This window comes from Cetorhinus maximus, unplaced genomic scaffold (genome assembly GCF_964194155.1).
Source record: "Cetorhinus maximus unplaced genomic scaffold, sCetMax3.hap1.1 HAP1_SCAFFOLD_490, whole genome shotgun sequence".
NCBI lineage: Eukaryota > Metazoa > Chordata > Chondrichthyes > Lamniformes > Cetorhinidae > Cetorhinus > Cetorhinus maximus.
Window position 1 is genome coordinate 67,544 of NW_027596432.1, and position 20,738 is coordinate 88,281.

General features: G+C 48.0%; 1 protein-coding gene across 1 annotated transcript; it reads right to left on the bottom strand.

Annotated features, from left to right (window-relative positions):
* Positions 1-818: 818 nt before the first annotated feature.
* Positions 819-14,273, bottom strand: LOC144673848 (zinc-binding protein A33-like). The gene is made up of 6 exons (XM_078535489.1): positions 13,781-14,273; positions 11,853-11,948; positions 9,793-10,026; positions 7,624-7,646; positions 7,394-7,515; positions 819-2,820 (listed from the first exon to the last, which is right to left on the bottom strand). Exons 1-6 carry the CDS (start codon positions 14,216-14,218, stop codon positions 2,276-2,278), a joined length of 1,458 nt encoding a protein of 485 aa, XP_078391615.1. The 5' UTR covers positions 14,219-14,273; the 3' UTR covers positions 819-2,275.
* Between the last annotated feature and the right edge of the window lie 6,465 nt (positions 14,274-20,738).

A 20,738-nucleotide genomic window follows, 5' to 3' on the forward strand; every position in this document is an offset into this window, starting at 1 on the left:
CTGGCTTCACTTATTGGAAATGTCCTTTCTTTCCTCAAGACTTCCGGCCCAGTTGACTGAGCTTGTCGGCTCTCAAAAGCTAAATCTTGTATGAGCCGGGCATCTGTACATCCCACTCCTGAGACTACTGTAACATGCTGAAGAGATTTGGGAGTTCCGGCTGAAATAAACAGCCCTCCTGGTCAGTTTCATCTCTGGTCAGTTTCCAAGTGGGACAGTGCAGCTACTGGACAGCTTCATCTCTGGTCAGTTTCATGCTGGTCAGTTTCCAAGCAGGACAGTGCATATACTGGACAGCTTCATCTCTGGTCAGTTTCATGCTGGTCAGTTTCCAAGCAGGACAGTGCAGCTATTGGACAGCTTCATCTCTGGTCAGTTTCATGCTGGTCAGTTTCCAAGCGGGACAGTGCAGCTACTGGACAGCTTCATCTCTGGTCAGTTTCAGCTCAGCCAGGTTCACCCGGTAAATGTTAATAAGCAGCATTTCAGAGGTCACAGGGGCTGAGGGGGAAGGTGAGTAAAGGCGGAGGAGGCTGTCTGAAAGGATTTAAGGGCTGGAATGTTTCAGAGTTGAGAACAGCTGCTTGAACTGGCCAAAATAGCCAATCCGCTCGATGTGGTGTAAGCTTTGCTTTTGCAATCGTTGCCTTTGCTGATGGGAAATTGTCAGCACTGTTTGTGAGATGGAGGAGGCTGTCAGAGATACACGAGGAGGGTATGAGGGGTGGGGACTGCATCTACGGAAATAGATCACAAGAAAAGCCTTAGAGCGGAGGAAAGGCAAAAACTGGACAAAAATGACGACCACCATTGGCATTTCTATCGTACCTTTAATATAGAAACAAACATCTCCAGGCACTTTACAGAGCAGGAACTGACACTGAGCCTTAAACACAGTGTGAGGAGAAGTGACTGAACACTTTGTCACAGAGATGTGTGCTCAACAATAACTTGGTACTGGTTAATGAAACACAGCCGTTTTGTGTTTAATCTTAATTATTGCACCTTAACATGTTTATGGTAATGTTTTTCTGTGATATTCTGTGTTTTAGCCAACCTAAGTGGTTCTATAAGGCATGCTGATCTTTGTGCAAATATAGAGTGCCGAGGGGTTGATATAATGGATCAGGTCTCACTGGAGTTGTGGCAGCTCATGGCCTGTGCCATTACTTAGACATCTTCCTGCATCCTTCCGGTCAAATATAATTTGTGCTTTAACTTGCTGGCAGTGTGAGCTGGCAGTGATGTTATAAGGACAACAGGGCATAGGGACCACAGTAAACGGCCAAACAAACCATCTATTGCCTTAAACCAGGAGAGTTAAGGATTGAGAAAGTAACAGAGGCCTGGCGGTGAATGAAGCAGGCTAATTCGAGTCAAATCAGATAGAGGAAGAGAAACAGTGAAAGAAACAATGCCCAGGATTTCACGGACTTGCCAAGGGGTCTTTCCCCACCCCCGGCGGATGCGGTGAGCCATTTAAATCTCCATTCAGTTTGGCGGGACCATAATATCCCGCCGGGTGGGGGGCAAAAAATCCTGGCCATTGGAGATTGAGAATGAGGGAAAAGTGACAGAAATACATTTCAAAAGGATAAGTTTTACATTTTAGAAATCTCCAAGAAGAAATTTACTACAGGTCGAGTATCCTTTATCTGAAACCCTTGGGGTTGATTGCGTTTTGGCATTCAGATATTTTGGGTTTTCGGACTTACCGTGTATATGGTAGGCCTAGGCCTACTTACATTCCATAGCCTAAGCCTTGGCTGGCTATAGCCTACAAATACTAGGTTGTTTCTCCATTTGCAAACCCTCACACACCCTAATTCTTACCTGTTAACACTTATTACGAATATAATATTACATTGCTTTATTAACAGGATTAAAAAGCATTCGGTTTTTGGATGTGTTCAGTTTTCGGACGTACAGATATAAGATATTCGGATGTACATGCAGGAATAAGACTTAGAAGGGAGCCAGGTTGACATGGCATTAACAATTATCACATTGTTAGATTCAATGCCTATACCGAACTTTCCGTGGCCAGTTTATTGGGGAATTAATGTGGATAACTAGCAAGTTCTGAAAAACATTGGAGAGGCTTGTAAGGTGAGGAAAATGACAGAACAGCATAAATCGACCAGCAGATTCTGGAGATTCACAACTGACTCTGTAACTCTGAACCTCCTGAATTTGCTGGGCAATTTGTGCAAGAACAATGGTGTGGGTATGAACTGGTGTTATTCCTCCAGTAAAATGTGGCCCCATTAACTCATCAGAGTTTCAAATGGTGCAGCTTAAGAGGCTCGGTGTTTCTCTTGCTTTTGTTCACCCACGGGTTAAAGAAGGGGAAGAGTTTGTCCTTGAAGGTATCAATGAAAGTGTAGAGATGGGACATTCCATCGGCATCGTAAAAGGACACCTGTCCTCCCTCATAGTCCAGGTAGACTCCAATCTTCCTGGGCTTGGCAGTCAGTTTGAGGATGGTGGAGGGCACGGTCAGGGCCCCGTAGGTGTGCCCGTACCTGTGGCATATGGTCCAGTAGCCGATCGAGGGCATCAGTGTGACCTGCCCCTTCCTGTTGGCCGTCTCCAGGGCCAAGCCCAAATCCCAGTCAGTCTTGCTGGCCACCTCCACCTCCCAGTAATGTTTCCCGGACACGAAGCCCTGGCTGCTCAGGACGCAGGTGCAGGGCTCGAACCTCTCCCGGCCATTCGGTAGGTTTCTCCGCAGGTCCCCGACGTGCACCACGGTCATGTCGTCGGACAGTACGAGCCTGGGCTGTGCTGTTCTGGGATCCAGGGTGAGTGAGGCCGGCACTTTTAAACACAAGCAGGGAGATGATCATAAGCGTGCAACATCTGGAAGAACTGATTACAATCTGGAAGGACTAAACTAGAGACCATCAATATAAACCAAGAAATCCAAGAGGAAATTCAGGAGAAACTTCTTTACCAAGAGAGTGATGTGGCTGCAGAACACGCTACCACAGGGAGCTGTGGGGACGAATAATATGAATGCATTTAAGGGGAAGCCTAGATAAGCACATGGGAGAGAGGGAATAGACAGTCACACAGATAGCGTTACATAAGAAAGGTTAGGAGGAGGCCCGAGTGGAGCATAAACAACAGCACGGACTGCTTGGGCCGAATGGCCTGTTGCTCTGCAGTATATCCTATATTATTGTATGCAATGTCATTGGATCATGAAAATACTGAAATCCAGTTCTCAAAGAGTGTGCACAGACAGAGGAGCCTGTCCTCATGCACATCTTTGAAGCTGGCAGGGCATATTGGGAGTGTGCAAATCATACGTGATCACAGGTTTCATAACAAGAGGTGTTGAGTACAAAAGCAAGGAGGTTATGAAAGGAACCTCAGGTACAAAAATCATCAACTTCTGGAAAAAATGGATCAGGTTAAAAAAAAGACTGCCTCCAGAAATTACAGTTTATGTGGGCTTCAAATCCTAGAGTTTCAAGATCACTGTTGGAGAGGAATCTGCCACAGACACAGATACCAGCAAAGGACTTATAAACAGTGAACTCTCAATTTTTTTTCCTTTTTCCATTGAACTTTAATTTGGCTAAGAAAGTAACCTCCTCCAGTATAGCTTGTAATTCTTCATGCTTGTCTGTGGGTGTGTGTGTTGGTGTGTGCGATGCGAAGGCCGAAATGTGGGTTTACCTTTTTAAAAAAATTTATATCGTTCCCTTGGTGGGTTCTTAACTCAATAAAAACAAACCCCTTTTTGTTTTAAACTCAAGAATGCCTGCCATTCTAGATTCTTTGAAATCAGCAGATAAATGGTTAAACACGGACAGTGAGTAAATTCCTTCATCCTTACAAATGACATCAGGTCACGTTACAATCATTCGAGGAGTGAAAAAAAAGACAAGTCCTGACAGGTGTTCTCACTTGTTGTAACAACACCTCTTTATTGTGACACATTTTCCCTTTTGTTTTGTTGATAAAATGCTTCCTGTTACAAAATGACTTAACCCCTACATTATCATAGGCACGTTTTTAATTTTTTAATCAATATTTTTTCTTCCCCTGATGGGAGTGTATTTATTCCTTCTCCTGTTTTGGTTCTTTATGCTCCAAGTGTATCCAGTACCTTTCCCACAAGGGAAATATATATAAATATATCTATATATATAGAACATATATTTTATAATATATATTTTATAATATACATATATAAATCTGCATAGGAGGTGTTGGCAAGATATTATTTGACTGCAGGAGGCATCACACTTCAGCCTGTCTGGTGCCCATACTGGCGCGTGATCAGGACCAGGGAACATGATGTATTGTCTGTCTGCCCCCTGCCTAAGACGGATGAGAGCTGAGATTGGCAAATGCCACACAGGCTACAGGGCGATGATACATGATACAGGCCATGGAGAGTCCATGTGCAAGTCAAAGGCATGGGGCGGGGGGGGGGAGGGGGGGGCTATATTTTCCTTTGTACATACAGTTACAGAAAGGTTGCTCTATTGCTAAACTGGGGAGACCTCTGAGAAAACCCACCTTCCAGTGATGGCATCTGAGGTCAAATCAATCTAGGTGAAAGGCAGAGGTTTGGTGTGAGATGAGTTTCAGGCCATCTCAGGTTGGTCATTGCTATACAGCAGAGGCTGCCCTGAACTTGAAGAGGGAACAGAAATTAATACCAAGGATTGGGAGTCGGTAGGATCAGAATAGGAGATTTCCTTTTATGCTCATGGCTGACGGTCTCATGCACGTTAAATGACTTCATCTTTGAGAATGATCGAATAAGTGTTTATGATAAAAATATGAGATCCTGTGAAAGTTACTGAGCATCCATCTTGGTTTCCAGTCACTTGTGGCATTGAAAATGGAAGAGGGATTTTCTGAGCATGTGCTAAACTAAGAATTCTCAGCGACAGCGGGCGGTACATGAGAAAATATCAGCCTCACTGTTCGTGTTCACCAGGAGAGGGAGGATAACAGTAAATCTATCAGTGTTTAGCAGGAGAGAGAGGATTACGGTAAATCTATCAGTGTTTACCCGGAGAGAGAGGATTACAGTAAATCTATCAGTGTTCACCAGGAGAGAGAGGATTACGGTAAATCTATCAGTGTTTAGCAGGAGAGAGAGGATTACGGTAAATCCATCTATGTTCACCAGGAGAGAGAGGATTACGGTAAATCTATCAGTGTTTACCCGGAGAGAAAGGATTACGGTAAATCTATCAGTGTTCACCAGGAGAGAGAGGATTACGGTAAATCTATCAGTGTTCACCAGGAGAGAGAGGATTACGGTAAATCTATCAGTGTTCACCAGGCGAGAGAGGATTACGGTACATCTATCAGTGTTTACCAGAAGAGAGAGGATTACGGTAAATCTATCAGTGTTCACCAGGAGAGAGAGGATTATGGTAAATCTATCAGTGTTCACCAGGAGAGAGAGGATTACGGTAAATCAATCAGTGTTCACCAGGAGAGAGAGGATTACGGTAAATCTATCAGTGTTTACCAGGGGAGAGAGGATTACGGTAAATCTATCAGTGTTTACCAGGAGAGAGAGAGGATTACAGTAAATCTATCAGTGTTCACCAGGAGAGAGAGGATTACGGTAAATCTATCAGTGTTTACCTGGAGAGAGAGGATTACGGTAAATCTTTCTGTGTTCACCAGGAGAGAGAGGATTACGGTAAATCTATCAGTGTTCACCAGGAGAGAGAGGATTATGGTAAATCTATCAGTGTTTACCAGGAGAGAGAGGATTACAGTAAATCTATCAGTGTTTACCCGGAGAGAGAGGATTACCGTAAATCTATCAGTGTTCACCAGGCGAGAGAGGATTACGGTACACCTATCAGTGTTTACCAGAAGAGAGAGGATTACGGTAAATCTATCAGTGTTCACCAGGCGAGAGAGGATTACGGTAAATCTATCAATGTTTACCCAGAGAGAGAGGATTACGGTAAATCTATCAGTGTTTACCAGGAGACAGAAGATTACGGTAAATCTATCAGTGTTCACCAGGAGAGAGAGGATTACGGTAAATCTATCAGCGTTTACCCAGAGAGAGAGGATTACGGTAAATCTATCAGTGTTTAGCAGGAGAGGATTACGGTAAATCTATCAGTGTTTACCCGGAGAGAGAGGATTACGGTAAATCTATCAGTGTTTACCCGGAGAGAGAGGATTACGGTAAATCTATCAGTGTTTACCAGGAGAGAGAGGATTACGGTAAATCTATCAGTGTTTACCAGGAGAGAGAGGATTACGGTAAATCTATCAGTGTTCACCAGGCGAGAGAGGATTACGGTACATCTATCAGTGTTTACCAGAAGAGAGAGGATTACGGTAAATCTATCAGTGTTCACCAGGAGAGAGAGGATTATGGTAAATCTATCAGTGTTCACCAGGAGAGAGAGGATTACGGTAAATCAATCAGTGTTCACCAGGAGAGAGAGGATTACGGTAAATCTATCAGTGTTTACCAGGGGAGAGAGGATTACGGTAAATCTATCAGTGTTTACCAGGAGAGAGAGAGGATTACAGTAAATCTATCATTGTTCACCAGGAGAGAGAGGATTACGGTAAATCTATCAGTGTTTACCTGGAGAGAGAGGATTACGGTAAATCTTTCTGTGTTCACCAGGAGAGAGAGGATTACGGTAAATCTATCAGTGTTCACCAGGAGAGAGAGGATTATGGTAAATCTATCAGTGTTTACCAGGAGAGAGAGGATTACAGTAAATCTATCAGTGTTTACCCGGAGAGAGAGGATTACCGTAAATCTATCAGTGTTTACCAGAAGAGAGAGGATTACGGTAAATCTATCAGTGTTCACCAGGCGAGAGAGGATTACGGTAAATCTATCAATGTTTACCCGGAGAGAGAGGATTACGGTAAATCTATCAGTGTTCACCAGGAGAGAGAGGATTACGGTAAATCTATCAGTGTTTACCCAGAGAGAGAGGATTACGGTAAATCTATCAGTGTTTACCAGGAGAGGATTACGGTAAATCTATCAGTGTTTACCCGGAGAGAGAGGATTACGGTAAATCTATCAGTGTTTACCCGGAGAGAGAGGATTACGGTAAATCTATCAGTGTTTACCAGGAGAGAGAGGATTACGGTAAATCTATCAGTGTTTACCAGGAGAGAGAGGATTACGGTAAATCTATCAGTGTTTACCAAGAGAGAGAGGATTACGGTAAATCTATCAGTGTTCACCAGGAGACAGGATCATGATAGTGATTATGATTTGTCAGTGTTTATTGGGGTGGGGGGGGGGGCAGAGAAACGATTTCAGTAAATCTGTTGGTGTTTACCAGGTGGGAGACAATTACAGTAGATCAATTCATGTTTGCGGGGAGAATGGATTATTATCAACTGAAAAGCCACTTACCAGGAGAAAGGATTTGCAGCATTTCTTTCCAGATTGCATATTGGATGGGTCCCCTGAATATTCCCAACTCCAGGCGTCTGCTCACCACGCTCCCTACCTCATTTCTTCCCTTTTCCTGGAGCCTGGGGAAATGGTTTAAGCACAGGTTTATTGGAAATATTACATGAGGCTGTTAAAATTACATAAACCAACTGTCGATGTGCAAATCATGGTTTATAATGTACACTCACCTCTGTTTTAATCCTTTCAGCTCCTGCATACAATTATAAAACACAACGGTTAATAATCAGCAAGTCATTCATTTTAATGTCTCTAATCTGCCTTTTACATGCGGTGAGATGATGGCCAGGCATTGGTGTTCTAGGCATTGCCCCGGTGCTGTATACAGGCTAGGATAGGCATGTATTTACCCAGCACCTTTCACAGGTCCAAAGCATTTCGCAGCTTAGTTTATAGTCACTGCTGTAGGGAACGTGGCATCAAATTTGTGCACAGAAATATCCCACAACTAGCAATGTGATAATGACCAGATAATCTGGGGGTGGGGGGGGGTGTTTCTTCGTGAAATTGAGTGAGGGATAACTATCAGCCAGGACACCGGGGATCATTCTCTTCTTCGCAACGGTGCCACAGGATGTAGGTCAAATGGCAGAGGATGAGAGATGGATGGTGAAAGAGTGCCGGGAGTGGGGAACAAAACTGATTTTTTAAAAGTCAATGGAGCAGAGAGAGCAGTAACATCATCTCTGCCCGAAAGGCAGGGCAGGACACCCCTGCCCTCTGACCCTTTAAGAGAGAGCAGTGTATGAAACCAACAGCTCTGCTCAGTGCTGCTGTGGTGTGAAGCTCCTGAACACATCCTTCCCTGCCTGTTATACATCATGCCCGATAGTCCCTTGTATTTTTTTTATTCATTCACGGGGTGTGGGATTCACTGCCTAGGCCAGCATTTATTGCCCATCCCTAGTTGTCCTTGAGAAGGTGGTGGTGAGCTGCCTTCTTGAATCGCTGCAGTACATGTGGTGTAGATACACCCACAGTGCTGTTAGGGAGGGAGTTCCAGGATTTTGACCCAGCGACAGTGAAGGAACGGTGATATATTTCCAAGCCAGGATGGTGAGTGACTTGGAGGGGAACTTCCAGGTGGTGGTGTTCCCATCTATCTGCTGCCCTTGTCCTTCTAGATGATAGTGGTCGTGGGTTTGGAAGATGCTGTCTAAAGAGCCTTGGTTAATTGAGATCAGTGGATGGCAGATCGGGCAGAGGATATAATGTGTGCTTAATTCAATATATCCCATTTTATACCATTGTTCCACATTAAAATGACTGCCAATGTGATATCCATGAATGACAAGATAGAAACTTTCCTTACTGACGGAGCCCAATGTTGAAATCATAACTCTCAGCTCACCCAGTCTCAACGATATTCAATGGGAAGTAGCTACCTCGATCCCACCCAGTGTTCAGTCCCTGTGTTCCCTCATACGGAGCCTACATGTTGAGTCAGCTTGGTGTACAGTGCAGGCAGTAACCAATATCTATTCTCGATTAGAATGGCACCACTTGACACCCATTTTTCTAATTACGGTTTGTTGAAGAGCATTCACATCCCTACTTGCACGCCTACTTGCCAAACGAGGCTCTATTCATCGGCAAAGCTGTCTTAGTCAGGAGCTCCACTGGATGGAGCCATTTTAGCACTTTCCTCTGCTGCAGGTCAACCTTACAACCTCTCCAGATCAACAACTTCTATTTCTATAGCATCTTTAAGGTAATGAAACACCCCAAGGCGCTTCAGAAGAACATTACAAAACAAAGTATGAACAGCAAGCTACAAAAGGAGATATTAGGTCAGATGACCAAAAGCTTGGGCATAGAGGTAGGTTTTAAGGAGTCGCTTAAGGGAGGAAAGTGAGGTGGAGAGGTGTCAGGGGAGAATTCCAGAGCTTGGAGCCTAGGCAACTGAAGGCACGGCCACCAATGGTAGAGCAATGAAAATCAGGAATGCTTAAGAAGCTGGAATTAGATGAATGCAGGAATTGCGGAAGGTTGTGAGGTTGGAGGAGATTGAAGAGATAGCAAGGAGTGAGGCCACAGGCAGATTGGAAAACAAGGATGAGAATCTCCCACCATAATTCTGGCAGGCAGAACAAATGGAGCAAACAGCTAAAACTGGCTGCTCGTGCCCACTCTCCAGGATTGCCATCCATCTCCTGCCCATGAAGAAGGAAGAGCAAGAAATGTCGCTTAAAATTGACACCGGCCCACCAGCCCTGGGGGTGAAATGAGCAAGTAGGGAGGAAAGTCAGGCAAGATTCCAGAGGGGCTGTTAAATTCCGGGGTGGCTTCTCGCTGCTATGGAATATTGGGAGCCCCGGGCACAGCAATTGCCTCATCACCTTGAGAAAGGCGGAGTCATCCTGTTCAGCGATTCCTGCTCGGAGCTGGGATAGGTCTTGTTCTGCGGCTGACCAGACCTTCTTGATGGCACTCAGGTTTGCCGCCATTGATCGCAGGCACTGCGCCTTCTCTTGCTCCAGCTCTTTGTTCAAACGATGCTCTTTGTCCGTGAGGAATTGGTGCATTTTCGCGAACTCCGAGGAGACGTGATGCAAAAGCGCCCCCGAGGTTTCCTTCGAAAAGAAACAGGGTCATTCTTCCATCAGTCCTAACTCCAATCAAAACTACAGCACTTAACTGAAAGTGCGTTCAACTCTGATTCAAACCAAATTGAAACAATGAGACAGGGACAGGTGAGGCCACAGCTGGAGTACTGTGTGCAGTTCTGGTCGCCACATTAAAGGAAGGATATGATTGTACTGGAGGGGGTGTAGAGGAGATTCACCAGAATGTTGCCTGGGATGAAACATTTAAGTTCTGAAGAGAGGTTGGATAGACTTGGGTTGTTTTCGTTGGAGCAGAGAAGAGTGAGGGGGCGACCTGATCGAGGTGTACAAGATTATGAGGGGCATGGACAGGGTGGATAGGGAGCAGCTGTTCTCCTTAGTTGAAGGGTCAGTCACGAGGGGACAAGTTCAAGGTGAGGGGCAGGAGGTTTAGCGGGGATGTGGGGAAAAACTTTTTTACCCAGAGGGTGGTGACGGTCTGGAATGCACTGCCTGGGAGGGTGGTGGAGGCGGGTTGCCTCACATCCTTTAAAAAGTACCTGGATGAGTACTTGGCACGTCATAACATTCAAGGCTATGGGCCAAGTGCTGGCAAATGGGATTAGGTAGATAGCTCAGGTGTTTCTCACGTGTCCGTGCAGACTTGATGGGCTGAAGGGCCTCTTCTGCACTGTGCGATCCTGTGATTGTGTGAATGAAATACACAAATGATTGGGAATGTGATTCAGAATGAAATTTCTTTCTGAATTTTGTAACCGGAAAACTGAATGCATTGTCTCCAAATTTTGGCTAAAAGCTGTGGAAATAGGAACTTTGCTCCTTTAATGATCAACGATAACTTTTATTTAGATAGCGCCTTTAGTGTCATGAAATGTCTCGAGGTGCTTCACAGGACCATGATAAAACAAAGTGTGACAGAGAGCCGCTCAACGAGATATGAGGTCAGATGACCAAGCGCTTGGTCAAAGAGGTAGATTTTAAGGAGTGTCTTAAAGGAGGAAAGCGAGGTAGAGAGGTGTAGGGAGGGAATTTGAGAATTTTGGGCCTAAACAACTTGAGGGATAGCCACTAGTGATGGAGCAATTATAGATGGTAATACATAGAGGGCAGAATTAGAGGAGTGCAGATATCTTGGAGGGTTGTAGGGCTGGAGGAGAATTACAGAGTTGGGGGGGTGTTGGGTGGGGGCAAGGCCATGGGCTTGAAAACAAGGTTGTGAACTTTAAAATCAAGATGTTCCTTGACCGGGAGCCAATTTACGTCAGCAAGTACAAAATGGGGGATAGGTGAATAGGGCTTGGGAGACACAGGGAGCAGAGTTTTGGATGACCTCACGCTTACCTCATGAGAGTAGAATGTGGGAGACAAGTGAGGAGTATGTTGGAATGATCAAGTCTGGAGGTCACAAAGGCATGAATGAGGGTTATCGTTGTGATGATCAGTGCCAAGACTATTCTAGAAATGGTAATAAAGACGGGAATCAATGGACAGGAAAATCAGGTGTAAATTGAGCTGCCCAGGCACTGACTGTGACCTGTTCCCCACCCAGAGGGAACAGTCCAAACCTATTTTTAATGGAGACATTGAGGTGAAGGGCCAAAGTTTAGTGCATCCACCAAGCTCCTAAAGAAGAAGCGAGATGGCGAGTAAAGTAAGGAGGTTAAATTAGGCCTAGCTTGGATTGTTAACCGTCTGTAGAGTGCTGGGCGGGGAGGAGGGCAAGAGTTCCACAATGGGCTGATCCAGTATCGCCCGTTGCACGCATGCACCCTCCGCAGGGTTTCAAGCTCCCCACTCCCTCCGAGAGTGCGGCACCGTGGAGTCAAACGTACCTCCAGGGCGGAAATCTGTTCCTGTTGCTGCTCGATGAGGAGGCTCCTCTTCCTCTGTTCCCCTTCTTCCACTGTCAAAATCTCACTCAGCTCATGCTGGAGGAAGTTGAAAGGGTACAGTTAAAATCCACTGCTTGCAATGGGCCAAAATCCAAAGTGTGTGCGGAGGCCGCCCCAACACGGGCTGGGGGGGTGGAGAGAGAGAGAGAGAGAGACAGGCAGCCAATAGCCAGAGAGCCACGACCCCAGATTCATTTGAGGTGGGTTTTCCGTGAGACCCGGCTGGTGGCGATTTCATTTTGAAACACTTGACGTGGGTCCCTCAGGCCTCTGAGAGGAGGGGAGCCACTGCCCTTACCCGGCCAGGACTCCAGTCCTGCAACAATGCGGATTGACCCCGAACAGCCCCCGAAGGGGCAGGGCAGCCACTTGGTGGCATTGCCCTCAGAGTCAGTGCCAGGGTCCACAGCTGTTGTCCGGCCTGCTGCGTTTTTCCAGCATTTTCTGCCTTTATTTCAGATTTCCAGCATCCGCAGCATTTTGCTTTTATCAGAGTCACTGGCGGGGGGCGGGAGTTGGCTCATAAATGCAGGGCTTGCCAACAGTACCCCAGTCACGGGAGTGAATCAAACTGTTTTAATCTGCACTCATTCAGCAGTGCGGCCCCGTGCTCCGACCTCTCGCACCCCTGTCCAACCCGCGTCCTGTGTCCCTCCAGCTCAGCATCGACCGTTGTCCCCGAGTCCACCGTTTCTCAATGCTCAGCCTGAACGGCGGGGGCTCTGCTTTGGCTTGAGAGTGAGGGTAGCGGGTGAGAGGGGAGGAGGAGATCACAGCCGGGGCCCGATAGTGTAGGATCGCCGCCCACCTTTTAGTGGGCAATCACTCATCGGGGAGGCTTCACTCATCGCCCAAGGGAGCAGGTGAAGGTGCAGAATGGGGCGTTAATTCAGGCCAGACAGGGCATGCTTCTGGGGTGAGTTGTTGAGTCCCAGAGGACAAGGGGCGTTTATTCAGTTGTTCTTGAGGGCAAATTTTAACTGTTCCTGATTCATGGTGCAATGGAGAGGGAGGGGCCCCTTTAACTGTTACTAGCCTTGGGAGTGATGGTGGGGGAGGGCCCCCTTTAACTGTTGCTGATCCCGAGAGTGATGTTGGGGTAGGGGCCCCTTTAACTGTTGCTGATCCCGGGAGTGATGAATGGGGAGAGGCCCCTTTAACTGTTCCTGATGCCGGGAGTGATGATGGGGGAGAGGCCCCTTTAAGTGTTCCTGATCCTGGGAGCGATGATGGGGGAGGGGCCCTTTAACTGTTTTTAATTTACACTCTGCAGGATTTTATTTCACACTCTGCAGGATTTTGATTCACGCTCTGCAGGATTTTATTTCACACTCTGCAGGATTTTAATTCACACGCTGTAAGATTTTAATTCACATGCTGCAGGATTTTGATTCACGCTCTGCAGGATTTTGATTCACACTCAGCAGGATTTTATTTCACACTGCAGGATTTTAATTGACATACTGCAGGATTTTAATTCACACTCTGCAGGATTTTAATTCACACGCTGTAAGATTTTAATTCACATGCTGCAGGATTTTGATTCACGCTCTGCAGGATTTTGATTTACGCTCTGCAGGATTTTGATTCAAGCTCTGCAGGATTTTATTTCACACTCTGCAGGATTTTAATTCACACGCTGTAAGATTTTAATTCACATTCTGCACGATTTCCCAGCCCATTGAAGCAGGGGGCGGACAGATCAGAAGTGATGTGCAATCCATGTTACACCCGAATGCTGTGACATTCCTGCCTCGGGAATTCAGATAACATGACTCTCCCCGTTCCCCGCCCAGCCCTACGCCCTTTCTGCCAGCGAATGTACGGTTCTGCGGGGGACCCCCTCTCCGGGTGTAGGGCAAACCCACCTTGTGTGTGGCGGCTGCCTGCCGCAGCGGCAGAAAGCTATGGCCTGAGTGCCTGGGCTCATCTCTGCAGATGAGGCAGATCAACTCCCGGTCTTCCTGGCAGAAGAGTTTGAGCCCCTCCTGGTGTTCCGAGCAGTGCCGGCTGCTGGCCCGCTCCCGCTGCTGCTCCTGCTCCAGTTGCCGCTGCTCCTGCTTCAGCCGCTGCAGCTTGTCGACCAGTTTGGCCAGCACACGGTTCTGCTTCAGCGCCCTGCTGGGGAAGACCAGGCGGCACTCGGGACAGGACACGTCGCCCCCCACGGCCTCCCAGCACTTGCTGATGCAGGGGCGGCAGAAGTTGTGCTCGCACTCCAGCCTCACGGGCTCCACGAACAGCGAGAGGCAGATGGAGCAGGTCAGCTCCTCCGCCAGGCACAGGACCTGCCGGCTGTAAGCCATTCTCTTTGTGAGCTTTTTCCCGCCTTGGAAACAGCACTAAGCATTTCCACCGCTCCCCTCCAACAGAGAGAAAAACTACTTTCACTTTCATGACCGCCTCTTGCCAGTTAACCCACCGCAGACGGTACCAAAGCTCAAAGTAACAGTCTGATCTCTCAGAGGCTTCTGCCCAAGAATCTGATCCAACTTGGTTTCTAGGGCTGAGAGGTTGAAAGTGAGTGAGTTTTATTTGACAGAAGGGGTATTGGCTATCAGACCCTTGTTATCCTTTCACAGGTAGCATTTGTTGCCCATCCCTAATTGCCCTTGGACTGAGAGGCTTTTGCAAGGCCATTTCAGAGAGGCAGATGCTGTGGGTTTGGAGTCACATGTAGGCCAGGCCAGGTAAGGACAGCAGATTTCCTTCCCCTAAAGGGACATAAGTGAACCAGATGGGGGTTTTTTGGGCAGCCATTGACAATAGCCATTACTGAGACTAATTCTATAATTCCAGATTTTAGGAATTGAATTTAAATCCTACCCAGCTGCTGTAGTGGTGGGATTTGAACCCATGTCCCTATTAACCTGGGCCTCATGAATTATCAGCTCATTGACACTCCCACTCTGCCACCACCCCACTTAACCCAAGGTCGTTTAATCCGCCCTGATCTCTCAGGGTAATTTTAACATTAACTCCAGGCAAGAAATCCACAATGTCACTGGCTTTAAGCCCTCACTGACTCCAGCAGAGGGGGTGTAGACCTGCACCGCCCATGATCCTGGCAGTCTCCCAGTGAGTGGTTCGGTTAAAATCACCCCCAGTGGGTTTGGGTAAATTCCAGGGGGGGTGGTGGTGGATGGGGGGTAATGGGGCTGAACAACCTTCTCATTCGGAGGTATTGTTCATTATCGGATTACCTTCCGCGTTCAGTACCAACTGTACTGGATGCATTAGACCCCGGGGAGTTTAGTATCGATTTGGCACTCTCTTCTCCCCTGAGACTTTGCTCGCCTCTCGTTGAGCCGTGGTTGAGTTGGTGACACTCTCGCCCTCTGAGTCAGGAGGTTTGTGGGTTCAGGTTCCACTCCAGAGACCTGAGCACAGGAATCACTGCTGCAGGATCGAGTGCAGCACTGAGGGAGTGCTGCACTGTCACTCAGAGGTGCTCTCTTTTGGACGAGACGTTAAGCAAGGCCCCATCAGCCAGTCTGGGTGGACGTAAAAGGCACTATTTCAAAGAAGAGGAGTATCCCCAGTGTCCCAGCCCGTACTTACCTCTCAAACAGTATCACCCAAACAGATGACCTGGCCATTGCCACATTGCTGTCTGTGGGAGCTTGCTGTGCGCATAACACTGCTGTATTTCCTCCTTTATATCAGTGACTCCATTTCAAAGTATTCCATTGGCTGTAAAGTGCTTGAGGCCATGAAGGGCACTATACAAACACAGGCTTTTTCCACTTCTGCACTTTTCCCCCTCCCCACCCCATGTGGGGTTGCAGGAATGAGTTGTCCCTCAGCCAAGAATAATAATTTCTACTTCCCAGCAAGGAAACCGCAGCTTGAATCATCCTTCAGCTGTACAACACAGCTGCAAGTTTGGAAGTTAGTGCTTGTGTTTCAGCAAGCAGCATTCTGCCCGGGGATCTTTGTGCAGCAGGCTAGCACTGTGATCCTGTCCGGTCATGGAAAGCACTGTTAGTCGGCGTTGGGAGTGGCAGAGGAAAGATTACGTGCCTTGGTTTATGGTTTAGAAGCGATGTTACTTTGCTATCTGCCAGATCATTGGTGGGGGAGATGGTGGTGCAGTGGTAATGTCACAGCGCTAGTAATCCTAAGGTCTGGGGAGGGGAGGAGGAGAGAAGTGGGGGTGGGTGTGGGTGTGGGTGGGGGTGGGGGTGGGGGTGGGGAGAGGGAATATGGGTTCAAATCTCACCACAGCAGCTGGTGGAATTTAAATTAAATAAATCTAGAATATTTTTTTAAAAGTTGGTCTCAGTTGTCATAAACAAAACCCCATCTGGTTCACTAATGTGCCTTTAGGTAAGGGAATCTGCCACCCTTACCTGGTCTGGTCTGGCCTACATGTGACTCCAACCCCAACAATGTGGCTGAACTGGCCTGGGGGTGAAGGCAATTTGGGATGGGCAACACATGCTTGACAGGAACACCCACACCCCAGTGAAAGAATAGTAAAAGAACTGATTTGACCTTTAGCCCAGTGTTAGAAGCAGGATTACTACCCCATTTCTCCAACTGATTTCAGCACAGTGAACATCAGGCGCTTCGTGTCAAGGTATAGGGGGGGTGTTCACTCTGCTAGATTATCATCTCAGAAAACAACCCACACAATCACACTGCTCTCATGTTAAACACAGCACCTCGTCTCAACATGAAGTCAACAGAGACCAAACTGGCTAATTTTGAACTATCCCAAGGGAAGGTCACAGCAGAGACGTGGCAGCATCGATAGTGCTTCAATCAATAAACTGCTGCAGCTTCGAAACAATGAGAAAACCCCAGAAAGTCAGCCAGTGGAAATAATCCCTCATCAACCAGCACGTTAAGCCATCAAAGATATTAAAAACAATACCCTTGTGTTTATGTGGCACCTTTCACAACTTTGGGAGGTCTCACAGTGCTTTACAGCCAGTGAGGTACTCTTGAAGTTTGGTCACTGTTATAATGTAGGAAACGCGGCAGCCAATTTATGCACAGCAAGATCCCATAAACAGCAATTGTTCAATCGAAGCATTCAAAAGACTGTTATATGAAAAGGGATAATGGGCAGGGTTACGGGGGGAGGTGGGGGGAAGTGGGAGAATGGTGCTAAGGGAATTGCTCATTCGGAGAGCTGGTACAGACACAATGGGCTGAATGGCCTCCTTCTACGCTGTAACAATTCAGTGATAATGAGCAGATAATTTGTTTTACGCGTTAGTTGGGAGATAAATGTTGACCTGGACACCGGGAGCACACATTGTCGAGTGCTGCTGTGCTAGCACACTGGTTGTGGTCTTGAATTTAAGCCTGTGGCCTCCAGAGGACTGAGCACATAATCCTGACTGACACTCCCATGCAGTACTGAGGGAGTGCTGCACTATCAAAGGTGCCATCTTTCAGGATGTGATAGTAGGCCGAGGCTCCCTCTCAGGTAGATGTAAAAGATCCCACAGCACTATTCTGAAGAAGAGCAGGGGAGTTTTTTTCCCCTAAGGGTTATCTAGGCAGACACTGGGGATAATCTTAACTCTCAGGGAGGCTGGGTGATATCTCAGCAGCTGCCCATTATAGCCTCTGATTTAACTTTACACTGAAGTCAATTGACATCACCCACTTTGCACTAAGAATGTTAAGAGGACCCATGTACAATGATTGAGACATTCTAACATTTGTACAAAAGGCCACTAAAACCCATCTCGGAGCTGTTGCGAGGACAAAACCTAACTATGTTGCTTTATTCTGCCTGCCAACCTTTATACCTCCCATCATTCTTATCAATCGATCCATGCCATGGCTTGGTCTTTGTGAATTTATATAGTTTTATAAACATCCAATCATTTCTTTTTCTGTCACTTCAAATGCTTAGGAAAGAGTGGTGTAGAGCTCATGGAATTGTAACTTTGGATTAAAACTTTGCAAATGCTGTTCTGACATTAATGAGACATGAGACAGAGGAACCAGGTAACTGCCCGTGTAACCGAAACTTGGCACAATCCATCAGCAGAAACAGAGTGACTGTGTGTTTTGAGAACTGATTGGTTAGTGTGGATGTGTGGAGGGAAGGAAATGTCTGGCCAATTTATTTGAAGAGTTAGTGGCCATTAACATGCCGGAGCAGACGTGTCAGTTCCTCTCTCCCAATCACTTTCATTCAAAAAACGACTGCTGTGTGTGTGTCGCTATAAGGAGCTGCCGCACTCCAGATTCACTCAATTGCATTTCTCTCTCCAGTAGCCTGCGCTCCAAAAGCCCTCGTCGGGAGGAGTTTTATAGCCCCATCGTGGTCAGTGGTGTTGGGCGGGGGGGAGCAGTAAAATACAGCGAGCATTTCAAAGGCCCATTGAATTCTGTGGGACCGTAGTACCCCCAGTCCCAATCTCTCCCCTACAGTCCCAATCTATCCCCACCCCCAGTCCCAATCTCTCCCCTACAGTCCCAATCTCTCCCCACCCCCAATCCCAAACTCTCCCCACCCCCAGTCCTAATCTCTCCCCACCCCCAGTCCCAATCTCTCCCCACACCCCAGTCCCAATCTCTCCCCTACAGTCCCAATCTATCCCCACACCCCAGTCCCAATCTCTCCCCTACAGTCCCAATCTCTCCCACCCCCAGTCCCAATCTCTCCCCATCCCCAGTCCCAATCTCTCCCCACCCCCAGTCCCAATCTCTCCCCACACCCCGTCCCCATCTCTCCCCATCCCCAGTCCCAATCTCTCCCCACCCCCAGTCCCAATCTCTCCCCAGCCCCAGTCCCAATATCTCCACACCCCCAGTCCCAATCTCTCCACACCCCCAGTCCCAATCTCTCCACACCCCCAGTCCCAATCTCTCCCCACCCCCAGTCCCAATCTCTCCCCACACCCCCTCCCAATCTCTCCCCACCCCCAGTCCCAATCTCTCCCCACCCCCAGTCCCAATCTCTCCCCTACAGTCCCAATCTCTCCCCACACCCCGTCCCAATCTCTCCCCACCCCCAGTCCCAATCTCTCCCCTACAGTCCCAATCTCTCCCCACACCCCGTCCCAATCTCTCCACACCCCCAGTCCTAATCTCTCCCCACACCCAGTCCCAATCTCTCCCCACCCCCAGTCCCAATCTCTCCACACCCCCAGTCCCAATCTCTCCCCACCCCCAGTCCCAATCTCTCCCCACACCCCCTCCCAATCTCTCCCCACACCCCCTCCCAATCTCTCCCCACCCCCAGTCCCAATCTCTCCCCACCCCTAGTGCCAATCTCTCCCCTACAATCCCAATCTCTCCCCACCCCCAGTCCCAATCTCTCCCCTACAGTCCCAATCTCTCCCCAGCCCCAGTCCCAATCTCTCCCCACACCCCGTTCCAATCTCTCCCCACCCCCAGTCCCAATCTCTCCCCACACCCCGTTCCAATCTCTCCCCACCCCCAGTCCCAATCTCTCCCTAGCCCCAGTCCCAGTCTCTCCCCACCCCCAGTCCCCATCTCTCCCCACCCCCAGTCCCAATCTCTCCCACCCACAGTCCCAGTCTCTCCCCACCCCCAGTCCCAATCTCTCCCCACCTCCAATCCCCATCTCTCCCCACCCCCAGTCCCAATTTCTCCCACCCACAGTCCCAATCTCTCCCCAGCCCCAGTCCCAATTTCTCCCTACGCCTAATCCCAATCTCTCCCAAAAGTCCGAATCTCTCTCCCGCAGTCCCAATCCCGTCCCCCCTCCCAATCTTCTCCACCCATCTCCCCGCACACATCAATTTGCACCCCCACCCAAAGGGTTCTCTCACAACCTAAATCCCCTTTTTCTGGGATGGTTATATCTCACACTGACTGGTCCTATTACAGAGCCATGAGCTGGCCTCACAGCCTGTCTTTTTTGCTATTCATTTACAGCCTGTGGGTATCACTGGGTAAGGCCAGCATTTATTGCCCATCCCTAATTGCCCTTGAGAAGGTGGTGGTGAGCTGCCTTCTTGAACTGCTGCAGTCCATGTGGTGTAGGTACACCCACCCTGCTGTTAGGAAGGGAGCTCTAGGATTTTGACCCAGCGACAGTGAAGGAATCACGATATATTTCCAAGTCAGGATAGTGAGTGCCTTGGAGGGGAACTTCCATATGGTGGTGTTCCCATGTATCTGCTGCCCTTGTCCTTCTAGATGGTAATGCTTGCGGGTGTGGAAGGTGCTGTCTAAGGAGCCTTGGTGAGTTTCTGTAGATGGTACACACTGCTGCTACTGTGCATCGGTGGTGGAGGGAGTGAATGCTTGTGGATGTGGTACCAATCAAGCGGGCTGCTTTGTCCTGGATGGTGCCCAGCTTCTTGGGTGTCGTGGGAGCTGCACTCATTCAGGTTCTTTCCCGTCTTTCCCGCTGCCGTGTGTCTCAGGGTCTCCTCGCACATCCCACACAGCTCAGCAAGGTCATCTACAGAACTAAACTGAGTCCGAGTCAAAGGCCCAACAGATGGGGAACTGGAATCGATGTCAACACCTTCCTTTCCCTCCGTTCCGGTGGTCTCAACCTCCGATTGAAGGGGTGGGGTGTGGGGGGAATGGTGTTGCTGGTGGAGGAGCAGCCGCACAAAACGTTTGAGAGGTAAAAAACAGTTCCAAATATTAGCTGGCATCTTTAGAAATTGTCCTCCTCGGGTGTCAGTGTCTATGTTGAGCAAATCGTCTGTACAGTTCTTGGACAGTTTCAACCCATACGCGCACTTTCACAAACATGGTCAGAACTTCCTCAATCGGTACGAATGTTTGAACCTCCAGTAAATTGAGGCTTCAACAGCAGATTAATTTTAAACCAGGGAGGTAAATTCTTTTAGAATGTGGAGTATTTGCACCATT